The sequence below is a fragment of the Chiloscyllium plagiosum genome, unplaced genomic scaffold (genome assembly GCF_037043375.1).
Source record: "Chiloscyllium plagiosum isolate Xiang-an unplaced genomic scaffold, Cpla_swu_hap1 HiC_scaffold_2, whole genome shotgun sequence".
In the NCBI taxonomy this organism is placed as follows: Eukaryota; Metazoa; Chordata; class Chondrichthyes; order Orectolobiformes; family Hemiscylliidae; genus Chiloscyllium; species Chiloscyllium plagiosum.
In genome coordinates this window covers 63,637,444-63,657,752 of record NW_028270140.1, presented here as the reverse complement: position 1 = coordinate 63,657,752, position 20,309 = coordinate 63,637,444, and the positions used below count along the sequence as shown (strand labels likewise).

Sequence of the window (20,309 nt, the reverse complement as noted above, 5' to 3'; positions counted from 1 at the left end):
CTGTCTTTGTGAAGAGTTTTCTCTTCATATCAGACTTAATCTCAGGATAAAGGTCAAGTAATTTATGTCCTCTGGTTTTAGAGTCACTAGCCGAGGCAAACATCCTGTCGATATTTGCCCCGTTGTGCCCTTTTCAACCCGATCACCTTTCATTCTTCAAAACTTCAGATTTGATTTATCATTGTCATGTGTATCTACTTACAGTGAAAAATTTTATTTTGTGTGCAGATTATGCAATACAAAGTGCATAAGATAATAGAACTGAGCGAAGAATACAAAGTTACGACTGCAGAGAAGGTGCACAGAGAGGGAGGTCAGCATTAAATTTAAAATTTGCAATGTCCATTCAGAAGATTAATAACTGCAGAATCAGTTTTCTCAATCTTTACTTTTAAAACAACCCTGCACTTCCAAGGATTAATGTGCTGAATCTCCACTGTTTTCCCTCTGTGGTACATATATCCTTCTTTGGAGAAGGACACCAAACTTTTGCACACAGTACTTCACGTGAGGTCTTGCCAAAGCTCCATACAGCTGCAACAATACATCTCAGCAGAGAATGTTGAGGAGATTGCTGGCATGGCAGTATCTGTATGGACGGAAACAGTTAACATTTGAAATCCTGTATGATTTCTTCAGTCATACCAAACTTGAAACATGAATTATTTTTCTGTCTTTGCAGATGCTGCCAGACCGGCTGAGCTTTTCCAGCATTATTTTTGTTTCTGATTTACAGCATCTGCTGTGTTTTGTTTTTATTTTTCTATTTCTGTGCACAAATCCCCTTGAAATGAATGCTAACTTAATTCTACCTTTCCAGTTGCTTGGTGCATCTGAATGCTCGCTTTTAGTGGCTGGTGGCCAAGAACGCCCAGATCTTTGGACACAACATTTGTCAATCTCCCATTCTTTCAGAACTGTTTTCTTTTTTCCAAAAACAAATGGGAATAACCTCATACTTATCCAAATTATATTTTACCTGGCATCTTTGAGCCCATTCAATTAGCCTGTTCTATGCTTTGAAGTCTCATAACTTACATTTCCATCCAATTTTGTATCATCACCAAATTTGGGAATATTACACTTGGTCTCCAAATCATTTATGTAGGTTATGGATGATTACAAGACCCACATGGTATCTTTACTATTAATAGCCTGCCATCCTGAGAATGATTTGTTTTTTTCCTACTCTCTCTCTTCTAGCGATTAACCAATTCTGAATCTATTTGAGCAGGTATTTTGTCCCTAATGCCTTGTGCCCTACTTTACTTTTTCCTATCCTTCTATTTGGTCATTTAGAAAAGCTTCTGAATGACCAAATGTACCACATCGATAGGTTCCCCTTTGTATATGCTATAATTAACATCCTCAGGAAACTCCACATGGGTTAAGTATGATTTGTTTCATGAATCCATGTGGACTATCCACAGTTTTGCCATTATTTAAATGTTGAATTATCACATGTACAGAATGGAAGCAGACCCTTCGGTCCAACCCGTCCATGCCGACCATATATCCCAACCAATCTAGTCTCACCTGCCAGCACCCGGCCCATATCTCTTCAAACCCTTCCTATTCATATACCCGTCCAAATGCCTCTTAAATGTTGCAATTGTACCAGCCTCCACCACTTCCTCTGGCAGCTCATTCCATACACGTACCAGCCTCTGTGTGAAAAGGTTGCCACTTAGGTCTCTTTTATATCTTTCCCCTCTCACTCTAAACCTATGCCCTCTTGTTCTGGACTCCTCAACCCCAGGGAAAAGACTTTGTCTATTTACTCTATCCATGCTCCTCATAATTTTGTAAACCTCTAAGGTCACCCCTCAGCCTCCGACACTCCAGTGAAAACAGCCCCAGCCTGTTCAGCTTCTTCCTATAACTCAAATCCTCCAACCCTGGCAACAGCCTTGTAAATCTTTTCTGAACCCTTTCAAGTTTCACAACATCTTTCCAATAGGAAGGAGACCAGAATTGCACGCAATATTCCAACAGTGGCCTAACCAATGTCCTGTACAGCCGCAACATGACCTCCCAACTCCTGTACTCAATACTCTGACCAATAAAGGAAAGCATACCAAACGCCTTCTTCGCTATCCTATCTACCTGCGACTCCACTTTCAAGGAGCTATGAACCTGCACTCCAAGGTCTCTTTGTTCAGCAACACTCTCTAGGAACTTACCATTAAGTGTATAAGTCCTGCTAAGATTTGCTTTCCCAAAATGCAGCACTTCGCATTTATCTGAATTAAACTCCATCTGCCACTTCTCAGCCCATTGGCTCATCTGGTCCAGATCTGCAAACTTACTAACTGTGCCTCTTATGCTCGCATTCAAATCACTTATGTAAATGACAAAAATTGGAGTACCCAGCATCAATCCTTGTGACACTCCACTGGTCATAGGCCTCCAATCTGAAAAACAATCCTCTACCACCACCTTCTGTCTTCTACCTTCTAGCCAGTTCTGTATCCAAATGGCTAGTTCTTCCTGTATTCCGAGAGATCTAACCTTGCTAACCAGTCACCTGTGGGGAACCATATTGAACGCCTTACTGAAGTCCATATAGATCACATCTACTGCTCTGCCATCATCAATCCTCTTTGTTACTTCTTCAAAAAACTCAATCAAGTTTGTGAGACATGATTTCCCACACACAAAGCCATGTTGACTATCCCTAATCAGTCCTTGCCTTTCCAAATACATGTACATCCTGTCCCTCAGGATTCCCTCCAACAATTTGTCCACCACCGACGTTCGCTAACCTCCAGTCTTCTGGCACCTCACTTGTGACCATCGATGATACAAATATCTCAGCAAGAGGCCCAGCAATCACCTCTTTAGCTTCCCACAGAGTTCTCAGGTACACCTGATCAGGTCCTGGGGATTTATCCACTTTTAACCGTTTCAAGATATCCAGCACTTCCTCCTCTGTAATCTGGACATTTTTGCAAGATCTCACCATCTATTTCCCTGCAGTCTATATCTTCCATATCCTTTTCCACAGTAAATACAGATGCAAAATATTCGTTTAGTATCTCCCCCATTTTCTGTGGCTCCACATGAAGGCCGTCTTGCTGATCTTTGAGGGGTCCAATTCTCTCCCTAGTTACCCTTTTGTCCTTAATATATTTGTAAAAACTCTTTGGATTCTCCTTAATTCTATTTGCCAAAGCTATCTCATGTCCCCTTTTTCCCCTCCTGATTTCCCTCTTAAGTATACTCCTGCTGCCTTTATACTCTTCTAAGGATTCACTCAATCTATCCTGTCTATACCTGACATATGCTTCCTCCTTTTTCTGAAACAAACCCTCAATTTCTTTAGTTATCCAGCATTCCCTATACCTACCAGCCTTTCCTTTCACCATAACAGGAATATACTTTCTCTGGATTCTCGTTACCTCATTTCTGAAGGCTTCCCATTTTCCAGCTGTCCTTTTACTTGCGAACATCTGCCCCCAATCAGCTTTTGAAAGTTCTTGCCTAATACCGCCCAAATTGGCTTTCTCCAAATTAGAACTTCAACTTTTAGATCTGGTCTATCCTTTTCCATCACTATTTTAAAATGAATAGAATTATGGTTGCTGGCCCCAAAGTGCTCCCCCACTGACATCTCAGTCACCTGCTCTGCCTTATTTCCCAAGAGTAGGTCAAGTTTTGTACCTTCACTCGTTGGTACATCCACATACTGAATTCAGAAAGTTTTCTTGGACACACTTAACAAATTCCTCTCCATCTAAACCCTTAACACTGTATCAGTCCCAGTCTATGTTTGGAAAGTTAAAATCCCTTACCATAACTACTCTATTATTCTTACACATAGCTGAGATCTCCTCACATGTTTGTTTCTCAATTTCCTTCTGACTATTAGGGGATCTATAGTACAATCCCAATAAGGTGATCATCCCTTTCTTATTTTTCAGTTCCACCCAAATAACTTGCCTGGATGTATTCCCAGGAATATCCTCCCTCAGCACAGCTGTAATGCTGTCCCTTATCAAAAATGCCACCACCCCCTCCTCTCATGCCTCCCTTTCTTTCCTTCCTGTAGCATTTATCTCCTGGAACATTAAGCTGCCAGTCCTGCCCATCCCTGAGCAATGTTTCTGTAATTGCTATGCTATCCCAGTCCCATGTTCCTAACCATGCCCTGAGTTCATCTGCCTTCCCGGTTAGGCCCCTTGCATTGAAATAAATGCAGTTTAATTTATTAGTTCAACCTTGCCCCTGCCTGGCCTGACTGTTTGACACGCTTCAGTTCTCAACTGTACCAGTCTCAGGTTGATCTCTTTCCTCACTATCTCCCTGGGTCCCACTCCCCAACCTTACTAGTTTAAATCCTCCCGAGCAGCTCTAGCAAATTTCCCTGCCAATATATTAGTCCCCTTCCAATTTTGGTGCAATCCATCCTTCTTGTACAGGTCACTTCTGCCCCAAAAGAGATTCCAATGGTCCAAAAATGTGAATCCTTCTCCCATACACCAGCTCCTCAGCCATGCATTCATCTGCTCTATCCTCCTATTCCTGCCCTCACTGGCATGTAGCACGGGTAGTAATCCAGATATTACTACTCTCGAGGACCTCCTTTTTAAATTCCTGCCTAACTCTCTGTAATCGCCCTTCAAAATTTCAACCTTTTCCCTTCCTATGTCATTGGTTCCTATGTCATTGTGGACAATGACCTCTTGTTGGCCCCTCTCCCCCATGAGAACATTCTGCACCTTGATCCTGGCACCAGGGAAGCAACACACCATTCTGCTTTTTCTCTGCTGGCCACAGAAACGTCTGTCTGTATCTCGGACTAGAGAATCCCCTAACACAGTTGATCTCTTGGAAACCGAGCTACCCCATGTTGCATTGGAGCCAGTCTCAATGCCAAAAACTTGGCTGTTTGTGCTACGTTTCCCTGAGAATCCATCACCCCCTACGTTTTCCAAAACAGCATATGCGTGCTAACCTTTTCCATACTAGAAACATCAAGTTAACAGGTGTGTAGTTTTCCACTCTGTCCTTTTTAAAGTGGGTTACGTTTGCTACCTTCCAGTCAGCAGGAACCTTGCTGAATGTGGTAAAAACAATGACTGCAGATGCCTGAAACCAGATTCTGGATTAGTGGTGCTGGAAGAGCACAGCCGTTCAGGCAGCATCCGAGGAGCAGTAAAATCAGGATGAAGGGCTTTTGCCCGAAACGTCGATTTTACTGCTCCTTGGATGCTGCCTGAACTGCTGTGCTCTTCCAGCACCACTAATCCAGAACCTTGCTGAGTGTATTGAATTACAAAAGGTAATCACCAATTCATTCACTATCTATTGCTACGTCCTTCAGTACTGTGCGATGTCATGCCTCGGGAGTTTAAATGCAATCCATATGCTGTTACTGCAAGATCCAAATTCAAATTTGGCGTGTATCACTCCAGCTTTAATCAAAACTATTATCTATTAAGACTGAGGCTGCATTTTTTTGACTTGAAGACGTTTAAAGCAAGCAAAGACAGCAGTGGATAATCTAAACATGTTATTGAGAAATATGTAATTTCTGATTTTCTTTTAGTTTTTCTTTAAAACTTCACTTTGTATTGAAGGCATTGCGCAGGTGCAAGTTCCTGAGGTTCTAAGTTGTTTTGCCCACATCACAGAAAGCAGTTGTGGCAAAAACATTGAATATTTTCAATAAGTTAGATATAGTTATTCGGGCTGAAGAAATCAAAAGGTATGGGGAGGATGTAGGTGCAGGTGGTAAATTGAATGATTAGCCATGGTGATTTTGAATGGCAGAGCAGGGCAAATAGCTGCTCTTATTTTCTATGCTTCTCCATAATTAGCTATTTTTGGCTGCAGTTGTGCTGTGATCTCGACTTATTATTTTGGCTCTCTTTGAACTGAGTATCATACAAAATACTGTCTTTTTCTGAAATAAAGTCTGGATTTATTCTGAATTCATTGCTTTAGAAGCACCAAATTCTGTTACGACTGGAAGTCTTGTAGTAAATCTTGTAAAGTTGCCGACAGTTAATGAACATTTTAAACTATAATAACACAAATTCTCACTTTAAAGTTGTATACTCTCTCTTGTTAACTGGAAGCACTGAATGAAAGCTGGTCTGAACTCTTACAAAGTCTTTGTCATTTGGCTGAATTGTTTGATTGGATGGTGACCCAATTTACAACATCAATGTCAAAATAAATCTTTGTCGATAACTGTAATTTGAATAAGCTTAAAACAGTAATGGATATGATACAGCAAGCCGTTTACGTAATGTATTGAGTATTTTCTACTGATTTATTCTAGAACATATTGTTACTGACATTATGAAGCGTTACTCAGCCAAGGGGAGTCACATTTCTGGTTATTCGCAGTTTACACTGGGTAGAATAAGTATTTAACAGATAATATTGAAACACAGAATTGGCATTGTCAGCAATCACTAATTCTGAGGGCCTTCTGCATTGTTGGTGGTACCATCTTTCACAAGTTATTAAATTGCAGTCTCATCTTCTGGTGGATGTAAAGGATGCCAAGGCAAGCCTATCAAAGAGCAGCAATTTTTTTTTTAATTCTTTGTCTATATTATTCCTGAACTATCACCTAAACAGATTATTGATCAGTTGCCTCACTTACTGCAGGAAGTTAAAAATCACAGAACACCAGGTCATAGTCCAACAGGTTCATTTGGAAGCATCAGCTTTCGGAGCGCCACTCCTTCATCAGGTGGTTGTGGAGGTTAAGATCATGCTTACAGAATTTGTAACCAAGGGAGTCCAGTGTTATGGAGGTGTGATACAGTAAACAATCTTAAGATTAAAACTTTCACCTTTTATAATAGGAAATGCTGATTTTTCTTCTTTGATATGTAAATCCCAAAACTACTTTTAAACTACATTCTCAAGATAGTTAAAAATCACACAACACCAGGTTATAGTCCAACAGGTTTATCTGGAAGCACTAGCTTTCGGAACGCTGCTCCTTCGTCAGGTGTTGTGGAGTATACTGATGAAGGAACAGCGCTCTGAAAGCTAGTGCTTCCAAATACTTGAAGCCTGTTGGACTATATCCTGGTGTTTTATGATTTCTATTTCTTCTCCAAAAGCTAGTGCTTCTAAATGAACCTGTTGGACTATAACCTGGTATGTGATTTTTATCTTTGTTCACCCCAGTCCAACATTGGCACCGCCAAGTTACTGCAGGAAGGATTTTGTTCTGTGCAAAATAACTGTATTATCTGAGTGTTTGAAGTGCTTAAAATAATGCGGAAAGCATTAAATGAATAGGAGTCTTTTTCTAATTACTAATCATTGTCTTTTGCAATTGTAAGCAGGCATTTTATTTGGTTAACTTTGTAAAAACTTGTTTGAAGAAGTTCGATGAGATGACATTAGAGTTGAATGTCAATTAATATTGCCCTTCAGTTTCTTGCCTTAATAGATTTGTTAGGTGCAATTGAGGAAGTCTTGGCTATTTAAATTGAATAGAAACATAGAATTGTTATAGCACAGAAGGTCGCCAATCTGCCCGACATGCCTGCCAACAAGAGCAATTGACCTAATGCCCTTCCCCAAGTTCCTACTAATTTTTCAATATTACATCTAACAGATAGTGTTCCCCCATTAAGGCACTCTTTCAAAGCCTACTGTTTGCCCAAGTTTTAATCATGTGAGCCTATATCTGTACATTGTTTGGTGTCACAAATTGGTTTGATGATGTTCTTGTGAAATGGCTTGCAATCCTTCATTATATTTAAGTCACTATATAAATATAAGTTGCTTATTATTCAACAGTGAATTAATCACTTTTTTTTATAAATCTCTTTTGAGACCTCTTGTTACAAATTTTTATGGATATTTTAAATCTCTCTGTTAAGATATGTGACTTTAAAACTTTATTTCTTGGTTCAGATGTAAGGACACTACCACTATTTAAAAAAAAATACGTTGAATGAGAAATATCAGCATTGATATGTGCAGAATTGCATGGATTTTATGGAAATGATTACCAAGGCTTGGAGGGATGGCTGAAGAATTGATCCCACTAATTCATGATCTGTGTTTTAGATAGCCCAGTGAAGAATGTCCATATTTATAATGTTACTTGGAAAGGAGAAATGGGAAAGTTTTAAAAGCTTAATAAAGGTGAAGAATAATTGAAACAAAAGTAAATATTGTAAATGTTAGAAATAGGAAATTAAAGCACATATTTGGAAATATTCAGTAGGTCTGGCTGTATCTGTGGCAAGAAAAACAGAGTTATCATTTCTGATCAAAGATCTTTCATCAGGACATGATGTGATTGACTTGAAATGTTAACTCTCTTGCCACAGATTCTGCCAGACCTCCTGCTTATTTCCAGCACTTTTTGTAGACTTAAAATGAATTTATGACCTAACATTTTAGTGATTTAAGAAATGAATTAAACTGAAATGAGGACAGATAAACTGTGCAAATCCTACATGGAGAAAGATTAAGTAATTGGCTGGATGCATATAGGAATATACAGAAATGTCTTAAAAGGGCGCCTAGCCCAAAGGGAGCCAGGAATATTGTATAGCCCCAAGCATAATATGTAATTTGTGAACAACTATTTCAACATCAAAGCATAACCAAATTTAAAACTAGAAGTTGCAAATCAAGGATAAGCCCATGATGGGGAATATACCAAATAGTTATCAGATAAAAGTTGACACCAAGACTTTTGCCTTGAATGGACTTTTTAACGTGCCTCATAAAATTCAACTTTAGATATTCAGTGTTTATACTACATTAATCATGCTTGCTCTGGTACATTAACTAAAGGTAATTGGGGGCAATCTATTAGATTTTTGCTTTGCCAATTCTAGCAAATCTCCCACCAATCAACAAGAGTTGATTATCATGTGATCTATCATACTACCATGGAATGAGCATGAGAAATATGTTGCTTAATTTAAAATAAGATTGTAACATTCACTGAGAAGTACAAGAATTGTGCAACAAAAGTGTTTAGTATTTGTAAGAAAATAATTATAGACTGGAGAAAGGTATCCAATAAACTAAAAAGCTGAAGGAGAAATGTACCAGCAAAGGAAGACTGAGAAAATGGTCCCATCTAGCAAAAGAATGGCAGAATGTGTGAATGTGTTATTGAGAAAATTTTAATGTAAGCACAGTGCAGCCACTGATTCCATACCCACATAAGTGAAGAAAGATAGTATTCTAAATTCAAGACCATTTCATGAAAGGGCGTGGATTAATATTCGAACAGAAAACAATTTCACAGCATCTACCATCTGAGCTCAACAATAAAACCTTCAAATGTCATAATTTTATCATACAATTTCAAAATAAGAATATATTTTGGTTGGTCTGCATTGGTAATGCTGGATGAACATAAAAAGAACTTTCTCAAGGTTGGTTGGGGAAAAAACTGCCATTGTAAAGACAACTGGCACAAGAAAACATAGATCACTGTAATTCTCTTTTGGTGGACAGCACAGAATTAAAGCTGACTGTAATATTCAAGTGCAAAGTCTCCATAAAGAAAGTAGAGGAAGGTGATACTGATCACTGTCACAACGTAGGCTGGATGGTTGAAGGAATCGAAAGAAATGGATCAACGATGTGTGGAATTTCAGACCAGGAGGACTTGAGAAGACCAGATGTACAGGACTAGCAGCTTCATGTTCCAGGACACACATGCTACAGGAAGGACAGAAAGGGAGGCAAGAGAGGAGGGGGAGTGGCATTTTTGATAAGGGTTAACACTTCGGCTGTACTTATACCTAGGAATACATCCAGGGAAGTTATTTGGGTGGAACTGAGAAATAAGAAAGGGATGATCACCTTATTGGGATTGTATTATAGACCCCCCAGTAGTCAGTGGGAAATTGAGAATCAAATTTGGAAGGAGACCTCTGTTATATGTAAGAATAATTGGGTGGTTATGATAGGGTATTTTAACTTTCTGAACATAGACTGGGACTGTCATAGTGTTAAGAGTTTAGATAGAGAGGAATTTGTTAAGTGTGTACAAGAAAATGTTCTGATTCAGTATGTGGATGTACCTACTGGAGAAGACGTAATAGTTAACCTACTCTTGGGAAATAAGGCAGGGCAAGTGACTGAGGAATCAGTGGGGGAGCACTTTGGGGCCAGTGACCATAATTCTATTAGTTTTCAAATAGTGATGTAAAAGGATAGGCCAGATCTAAAAGTTGAAGTTCTAAATTGGAGGAAGGCCAATTTTGATGATATTAAGCAAGAACTTTCAAAAGTTAATTGAGGGCAGATGTTTTCAGGTAAAGAGACAGCTGGAAAATGGGAAGCTTTCAAAAATGAGATGATGAGAGTCCAGAGACAGTATATTCCTGTTAGGGTGAAAGGAAAGGCTGGTAGGTGTAGGGAATGCTGGATGACTAGAGAAATTGAGGGTTTGATTAAGATGAAGAAGGAAGCATAAGTCAGGTATAGACAGCAGAGATCGAGTGAATCCTTCAAGTATAAATGCAATAGGAGTATACTTAAATATCAGGAGGGCAAAAAGATGACATGGCAAATAGGTTAAGGAGAATCCAAAGGGATTTTATAAATATATTAAGGACAAAAGGGTAACTGGGGAGAGAATAGGGCCCCTCAAAGATCAGAGAGGTAAAAACAATGACTGCAGATGCTGGAAATCAGTGGTGCTGGAAGAGCACAGCAATTCAGGCAGCATCCGAGGACAGGCAAAATCGACGTTTCGGACAAAAGCCCTTCATCAGGAATAAAGGCAGAGAGCCTGAAGCGTGGAGAGAGAGGAGGAAAACTTCTTCAAGGCAGGCATCCTTGCAAGAGGATTCGCAGTAGGGTTAAAATCAACGAGGTAAAAACAATGACTGCAGATGCTGGAAATCAGTGGTGCTGGAAGAGCACAGCAATTCAGGCAGCCTCCGAGGACAGGCAAAATCGACGTTTCGGGCAAAGGCCCTTCATCAGGAATAAAGGCAGAGAGCCTGAAGCGTGGAGAGAGAGGAGGAAAACTTCTTCAAGGCAGGCATCCTTGCAAGAGGATTCGCAGTAGGGTTAAAATCAACGAGGTAAAAACAATGACTGCAGATGCTGGAAATCAGTGGTGCTGGAAGAGCACAGCAATTCAGGCAGCCTCTATGTGGAACTGCAGGAGATGGGAGAGATACTAAACGAGTATTTTGCATCAGTGCTCACTGTGGACAAGGATATGGAAGATATTGAATGCAGGGAAATAGATGGTGACATCTTGAAAATGTCTATATTACAGAGAAGGAGGTGCTGGATTCTTAAAGCTCATGAAGGTGGATAAATCCCCAGGGCCTGATGAGGTGCACCCTGGAATTCTGTGAGAAGCTGGGAATATGATTGCTCGGCCCTTTGCTAAGATATTTGTATCGTCGATAGTCACAGGTGAGGTGCTGGAAGATTCAAAGTTGTTTAACGTGGTGCCACTGTAAGAAAGGTGGTAAGGAAAAGCCAGGGAACTAGAGACCAGTGAGCCTGACATCAGTGGTGGGCAAGTTGTTGGGGGGAATCCTGAGGGACAGAATTTACAAGTATTTGGAAAGGCAAGGACTGATAAATGTGCATTGGAAATCATGTCTCACAAACTTTTTGAGTTTTTTGAAGAGGTAATGAAGAGGATTGATGAGAGCAGAGCAGTAGATGTGATCTATATGGACTTCAGTAAGATATTCGACAAAGTTCCTCATGGTAAACTGGTTAGCAAGGTATTCTCATTGAATACAGGGAGAACTAGCTAATTGGATGCAGAACTGGCTCAAAGGTAGAAGACAGAGAGTGGTGGTGGAAGGTTGCTTTTCAGATTGGAGGTCCTTGATTAGTGGTGTGCCACAGGGACCGGTGTTGTGTCCACTGCTTTTCTTATTTATATAAATGATTTAGATGTGAACGTAGGAGGGATAATTAGTAAGTTTGCAGATATCACCAAAATTGGAGATGTAGTGGACAGCGAAGAAGATTACCTCAGAATGCAATTGAATCTTGATCAGATGGGCCAAGGAGTGGCAGATGGAGTTTAATTTGGATAAATGTGAGGTGCTGCATTTAGGAAAGGCAAATCAAGGCAGGACTTATACACTTAATGATAAGGTCCTGGGGAATGTTTTTGGTGAACAAAGAGACCTTTGAGTGCACGTTCATAGTTCCTTGAAAGTAGAGTCGCAGATAGATAGGATAGTGAAAAATGCATTTGGTAAGCCTTCCTTTATTGGTCAGAGCGTTAAGTCTCGGAGATGGGAGGTCATGTTGCGGCTGTACAGGACATTGATTAGATCACTTTTGGAATATTGTGCACAATACTGGTCTCCCTCCAACAGGAAGGACTTTGTGGAACTTGAAAAGGTACAGAAAAGATTAACAATGATGTTACCATGGTTGGAAGATTTGAGCTCTCGGGCTCAGCTGAGGCTGTTTTCCCTGAAGCGTCGAAGGCTGAGTGGTAACCTTATTGAAGTTTATAAAATCATGAAGGGCGTGGTAAGATAAATAGACAAAGTTTTTTCCCTGGTGAGGGGGAGTCCAGAACAAGACAGAATAGGTTTCGAGTGAGGGGAAAGATATAAAAGGGACCTAAGGGGAGACTTTTTCACGCAGAGGGTGATGCATGTGTGGAATGAACTGCTATAGGAAGTGGTGGAGGCTGGTACAATTACAACATTTAAAAGGCATCTGGATGGGTACATGAATAGAAAGGGTTTAGAAGGCTATGGACCAAGTGCTGGCCAAATGGAACTAGATTAATTTAGGATATCTGGTTGGCAAGGACGAGTTGGACTGAAGGGTCTGTTTCCGTGCTACACATCTCTATGACTGTCATAGAGTCATAGAGATGTAAGCATGGAAACAGACCCTTCGGTCCAACTCGTCCATGCCGACCAGATATCTCAATCTAGCCTCACCTGTCAGCACCTGGTCCATATCCCTCAAACCCTTCCTATTCATATACCCATCCAGATGCCTTTTAAATGTTGTAATTAAACTAGCCTCCACCATTTCTTCTGCCAGCTCATTCCATACATGTACACCCTCTGCGTGAAAACATTGCCCCTTAGGTCTCTTTTATACCTTTCCCCTCTCACTCTAAACCTATGCCCTTGAGTTCTGGACTCCCCCACCCCAGAGAAGAGATTTTGTCTATTTATCCTATCCATGGGAGGCTGCTGAGTAAGGTGAGGGCCCATGGTGTTCGAGGTGAACTGCTGGCATGGATTGAGGATTGGCTGTCTGACAGAAGGCAGAGAGTTGGGATAAAAGGTTCTTTTTCAGAATGGCAGCCGGTGACAAGCGGTGTCCCACAGAGTTCAGTGTTGGGGCCGCAGCTGTTCACGTTATATATTAATGGTCTGGATGAAGGGACTGGGGGCATTCTAACGAAGTTTGCCGATGATACGAAGTTAGGTGGACAGGCAGGTAGTACTGAGGAAGTGGGGAGGCTGCAGAAGGATCTAGACAGTTTGGGAGAGTGGTCCAGGAAATGGCTGATGAAATTCAACGTGAGCAAATGTGAGGTCTTGCACTTTGGAAAAAAGAATACAAGCATGGACTACTTTCTAAACGGTGAGAAAATTCATAAAGCCAAAGTACAAAGGGATCTGGGAGTGCTAGTCAAGGATTCTCTAAAGGTAAACATGCAGGTTGAATCCGCGATTAAGAAAGCGAATGCAATGTTGTCATTTATCTCAAGAGGGTTGGAATATAAAAGCAGCAATGTGCTACTGAACCTTTATAAAGCTCTGGTTAGGCCCCATTTGGAGTACTGTGTCCAGTTTTGGGCCCCACACCTCAGGAGGGACATACTGGCACTGGAGCGTGTCCAGCGGAGATTCACATGGATGATCCCTGGAATGGCAGGTCTAACATACGAGGAAGGGCTGAGGATCCTGGGATTGTATTCATTGGAGTTTAGAAGGTTAAGGGGAGATCTAATAGAAACTTACAAGATAATACATGGCTTGGAAAGGGTGGACGCTAAGAAATTGTTTCCGTTAGGCGAGGAGACTAGGACCCGTGGACACAGCCTTAGAATTAGAGGCGGTAAATTCTGAACAGAAATGCGGAGACATTTCTTCAGCCAGAGAGTGGTGGGCCTGTGGAATTCATTGCCGCAGTGTGCAGTGGAGGCATGAGATTTGCGAGGCAAGTGTTTTTTTTAACACGAGGGTGGTAAGTTCCTGAGACTTGCTGCCAGGGGATGTGGTAGAGGAAATACAATAGAAATGTTTTAAGAGTCATTTGGATAAATACATGAATGGGCATGGACCATGTTCAGGCTCATGCATTTGATTTAGAGTGGCATCATGATCTGCAAAGACATGGGCCTGTGCTGTACTGTACTGTCCTATGTTCTGTTGAATCTTGATGCATGTGTTCTGTCTGTTACATATTGCTTCTGTTGTTTAACATGAAGGTAGTCCTGTATTGTAACTTAAGATTGAAACCTCATTTTTATGATTTGGAGATGCCGGTGTTGGATTGGGTGTACAAAGTTAAGAATCACACAGCACCAGGTTATAGTCCGACAGTTTTATTCAGAAGCACTAGCTTGCGGAGCGCTGCTCCTTCATCAGGTGATTGTGGAGTATAAGATCGTAAGACACAAAATTTATAGCAAAAGTTTACAGTGTGGTGTAACTGAAATTAAAAACTGAAAAAGACCTAGATTGTTTATTAAATCTCTCATCTTTCAGAATGACCATGTTGGTTTCAGTTCGTTCAGATGTAAATGGCAGAATGTTTTTTTCAAGTTACATTTTCAAGTGAACTTTAACAATTGGTGTCATGTTAGCCCAGATAATGCATTGAAGGTGTGAGCTGCCCTGTGTGAGACTGTCTATGCCACAATGGTCAGATTGATTCTAATCTAAAAAATGGATTTACAGAATTAGATTGGATTACATTAGATTAGATTGATTAGATTGGATTACAGTGTGGAAACAGGCCCTTCGGCCCAACAAGTCCACACCGACCCGCCGAAGCGCAACCCACCCATACCCCTACATTTACCCCTTACCTAACACTACGGGCAATTTAGTATGGCCAATTCACCTGACCCTGCACATCTTTGGACTGTGGGAGGAAACCGGAGCACCCGGAGGAAACCCACGCAGACACAGGGAGAACGTGCAAACTCCACACAGTCAGTCGCCTGAGGCGGGAATTGAACCCAGGTCTCTGGCGCTGTGAGGCAGCAGTGCTAACCACTGTGCCACCGTGCCGCCCAATCTTACATGGATTCATGCAGTTTTTGAGCAAAATAAAATGTAATTCTGCAAGTACAAATTTAGATTAGAATCAGTCTGACCGTTGTGGCACAGGCAGTCTCACACAGGGCAGCTCACACCTTCAATGCATTATCTGGGCCAACCTGACACCAATTGTTAAAGTTCACTTGTAAATGTAACTTTTAAAAAAATTCTGCCTTTTACATATGAAAGAACTGAAACCAACATGTTCAACAATCCAGGTCTTTCAATATATAATTTCAGTTACATCACACTGTAAATGTTTGCTATAAATTCTGTGTCTCACGATCTTATTCTCCACAATCACCTAATGAAGGAGCAGCACTCTGAAAGCTAGTATTTCTGAATAAACCTGTTGGACTATAACCTGGTGTTATGTGATTTTTAACTTTATACATATCATTTTTAGGTAGCCTGATAAGGTTTTTGTGCTGAACACGAATTACTATCTTGTAAAGAATAAAAAGTTTTATCTAGAGGTAAACATCTTTGAACTGTTGACATGTGACTCTACTAGTTAAAACTCTAAACCAGATATAAACTCCCCCTACACACAAATGCAGACAGACATAAAAGTAAAAAAAAAGAGTAATTGGTGTTCACTGTAGAGGGATGAACTGGGAAGGTAGTTGAATGGCCCCTCCCCACAAAGTTCACTGAGATGGTCCTTTTGGCTTGCCAGGACTGGCTGCTCTATAGGTGCTTCCACTTGCTTGCAGGAGATGCTCAGCAATTGGTTCACAACTTAAATTGTCTGACTTTATTAGTTAAAGCAGCAGCCTCCAGCAACTGGTGAGAGAAAAATAAACTAACTTTTTCCAGGCTTTATGCATTTTCTATTTCAGAAAAACTCCACTTTTGAGATCTGAAGGCTTCTGGCTGACCATTCATACCCACAACCTGTTCAGCTACCTGGAAATAAATCATAAAGTTGTTGGCAGGCAGAAGGCCTTTGTCATCTACAGCTGGTCACCATTCCATAGATCAATCAACTGTTTGCTGAATGAATCTCACTTTGTACACACTCGCTGGTGCCAGTTCACCTGCAATTAATATTTCTCCAGTGTTTGAACAAACAACAGTGTGAACACCACTTGCAATGGGTTGCTTTTAAAAAGAACTCGGTTTAACAGAACTCAGTTTTCTCATTTCAGTCTACACCTCTCACAGTCAAAAATACAGAATTATAACAAGACGTGGACTTTATAGTAGCATTACCAAGCCACCCAGTGATAGATATTGAAGTCGTCCACCCCCTGTACATCCTAAGTGCTTTTTCCAATTGATATTCTACATGAAGGACACATGATTTATCAACTGATGAAATAGTGGAAGGTTTCCTTGCCCGTGTTTGACCTGATGCCCGAGAGGATTCGTGGGGTTGAGTCAATACCTACCACTTCCAGGGCAACTCCTTTTAGACTGCAATTACCATGTGCTGCCCCTGCATTTTGATGGGTGTCTGTGGTGTAAAATTATGTCCCAATACATGTGTGAATCATAATGTAACACATGTATTGGGCCAAGCAGTGGAATGTGGTGAAACGGTTAAAAATTATGTCCCAATACATGTGTGAATCTAACCGGAATGGAGGTGTTGCTTAGTCCCGTGTGAATCTTATTACACACCTCCCCGTGTGAATCTTCTTATCTGTATGTAACCAGAATGGAATGTGTTTTTTAGCCTTGCTCTGCTGTTCACATGAATGTTTATATCTGGAAAAGAGTATATCAGCTGGAAAAGTCTCCAGTTCGGTGAGTCTGCTCCGGGGTTACGTTTAACCGCCGAGCGCGGGTTGTTGGCAACCGCTCTACGAGAACTGACGGCTCCCAGTTCCGGTAACATGTAGAGTGAGTATAAGCCAGACCCGTTGGTTGTGGCGACGCTGCGGGGAATAAAATGCCCATATTCTAGCAGACTCGCCTCTTGGTCGTTTGTTCTGTGTCAGACTACTCTCCTACGAACCTGACCTTGAGAATTTTTTAAAACAGTGTCTTACCAGTGGGATAGACCAAGGAGTGGTGATGGTGATTCTCAGATGTTGCCTGTAAGATATGATTTGTTGAGAATTAATTGCTTGATGAGTCTCAGTCAGCCCTCTCAATTTTGATACAAGTTTGCAATTGTTGGGAAGAAGGCATTGGTGATGTGGCTGTCTGTGTTGTCATTTATGATGCAAAGAATATCTTCAAATTTCAGTGATTGAATCTCCAGGATATTACACTGTTTGTCGGGGGTCCTAAATCAAATAGCACCCTCCAAAGAAAATAGAATATGCTTAAACCCTTGCTTACATCAAATCCATTTCAAATAATTTGAACAGTTTATTGCATCTGCGGAAAGCAACTTGTTTTACAGTTTGTACTAATCCATTAACTTATTGTTCCAGAAGGGAAAATGTTCGATTAACTGTGGGATGGCAAAGCTCTTCGAATTCAGTTCACAAAAAGGTACAGTAAATGATATTTTGTAGTTTGATCTCTACATAATGTAGTTAATATGTTCTTCACCAAAGCATCACAACGATAACTCACCTTTTGTATGTTAGCTGTTAAGGTAGAAAGTATCACATGGTGCTGTATTGAGGTTTGATCATACAAAAATGGATGCCACGTAAAAGAAAAACCTATTTAGAGTGGCGATCAAAAATTTGATCAAACATTTTTGAGGACAGCAAAGAGTGAAAGTGGAGTAGTTTAGGAAGTGATAGCTGGGTTGTGTACAGCTGAAAGCATCACAACTTTGTGATATTCTCCTTAGGACAATTGGGAAAGATGAAGCCAGAGGAACAGAGGTTGGCTGTTGTCATATAGGAAAAGATGATCGGCAGAGAGGGTGAGACCATGGATCAATTTGAAGCAGGGATATAGATTTTAGCAGGAATTTTAATAACATAAAGAAATGCAATGTCCTGTAAGGACAGGTTGGTAATACAGAATGGCTGTCATGACACTTCATTGGAGGTATGAAGCCACAAAACCAACTAAAAGAGACAGGATCCAGAATGGTGCACTTCCTGGTATGAGGTCTGACATCCACATATTGCAATGATGGTGCAATGTAGCTGCAGTGTGTACTATATACTGGAGACATTGCAGCAATCCACCAAGTTTCCTTTTGAGATTCTCACAAGTTCTTACACCAGCGAGAACAAAGACAGTTAGTTTCATAGAAGAATCATGACCCTCCAAGAAACAAGCTATTCTTATTTTAATTTTATCCCTTTGTCAGCAACAATGTTGTGAAATTGCCTATTAACATAATTGTAGAAGTATTATCACAAGACTGCCACAATTCAAATCATTGTTGCCTTGAGATAACTGGTGAGGAGAAGAGAGGAAAATAAAACTTAAAATAATTTGTATCAAACATTGATAAACTTGGGAAACTCAGGTCAGCTGCCATCTGTGAGAAAGAAACATGATTTATATTTCAGATCAATTACTTTTTATTAGAACTGCGTAATTAATAAATATAATAGATCTTAAGTGGATGAAAAAGAGCAAAATGGAAGGTCCATGATACAATGAGAGGGAAATAAACTGATGTGTGTTGGTGGGGCAGAATCAAAGGGATAAGAAACAAAAACAGAAGTTGCTGGTAAAGCTAAGCAGGTCTGGCAGCATCAGTGAAGAGAAATCAGAGTTAATGTTTCAGGTTGAGTGACCCATCCTCAGAACAGACCTGAAACCTTAACTCTGATTTTTTCTTCACAGATGCTACCAGACCTGCTAGGCTTTTCCAGCAACTTCTGTTTTTGCTTCTGATCTACAGCATCAGCAGTTCTTTTGGATAAAAAAACAAAAGAATTGTGAATGATAGAATTTAGAAAGGAAAAATGTCCCTATTATGTTTTGCTTTTGTATTCAAAAGATAAATTTTATTTATGTTGTCATGTGTTAGATGGCTGTGTTAAGTATAAATAACATTTTGTTGGTTTATGTAATTTTTGACATCCAAGGATGATGCTGTTTTTAAAACCTAAATATTTAGAATAAGTACAGTGAACCTGGAAACCAGCCACAGACATAGATAGCTAGAACGTTAGCTGGTGTGGCCCAAGATATTCTGCATATTCCTGCACCATATATTTATATATAACTGATAAGAAAATTGAGATTTGAGACAGATGTAAGGCTTCACCTGATGACTGAGAGCAATTTACTATTACATTCAGGGCTTAGTACCTCATGAGATTGTTTGTGGAAACAGAAATGTGCAAGCAGATAAATGCTGCAAAAACATATTAACGTGATAGATTCTCAGGGGAACGTAGCACAAACAGCCAAGTTTCTGGTATTGAGACGAGCTCTAATGCAACGAGGGGTACGTCGGCTTCCAGGAGATCCAGTTGTATTAGGGGATTCTGTAGTCAGAGGTACAGACAGACGTTTCTGTGGCCAGCAGAGAAAAAGCAGAATGGTGTGTTGTTTCCCTGGTGCCAGGATCAAGGATGCCTCAGAGAGGGTGCAGAATGTTCTCACCGGGGAGAGGGTCCAGCCGGAGGCCGTTGTCCACATTGGAACCAACGACATTGGAAGGGAAAAGGTTGAGACTCTGAAGGGAGATTACAGAGAGTTAGGCAGATATTTAAAAAGGAGGTCCTCAAGGGTAGTAATATCTGGATTACTCCCAGTGCTACGAGCTAGTGAGGGCAGGAATAGGAGGATAGAGCAGATGAATGCATGGCTGCGGAGCTGGTATATGGGAGAAGGATTCACATTTTTGGACCATTGGAATTTCTTATGGGAGAGAAGTGACCTGTACAAGAAGGGCGGTTTGCACCTAAATTGGAAGGGGACTAATATACTGGCAGGGAAATTTGCTAGGACTGTTTGGGAGGATTTAAACTAGTAAGGTGGGGGCGTGGGACCCGGGAAGATAGTGAGGAAAGAGATCGATCTGAGATGGGTACAGCTGAAAACAGAAGTGTGTCAAACAGTCAGGCCAGGCAGGGACAAGGTAGGACAAATAAACTGCATTTATTTGAGTGCACGGGGCCTAACGGGGAAGGCAGATGAACTCAGAACATAGTTAGGAGCATTGGACTGGGATATCATAGCAAT

The 20,309-nt window shown here is 40.7% G+C and overlaps 1 protein-coding gene across 1 annotated transcript in view; it reads left to right on the top strand.

The window, feature by feature from the left end:
- LOC122561669 (spindle assembly abnormal protein 6 homolog) overlaps positions 1–20,309 on the top strand; it is a 93,582-nt gene that overhangs the window by 21,840 nt on the left and 51,433 nt on the right. The window contains exon 2 of the mRNA XM_043713652.2: positions 17,633–17,693. Coding sequence (XP_043569587.2) covers positions 17,633–17,693 — 61 coding nt within the window. The remainder of the gene's footprint in view (positions 1–17,632; positions 17,694–20,309) is intronic.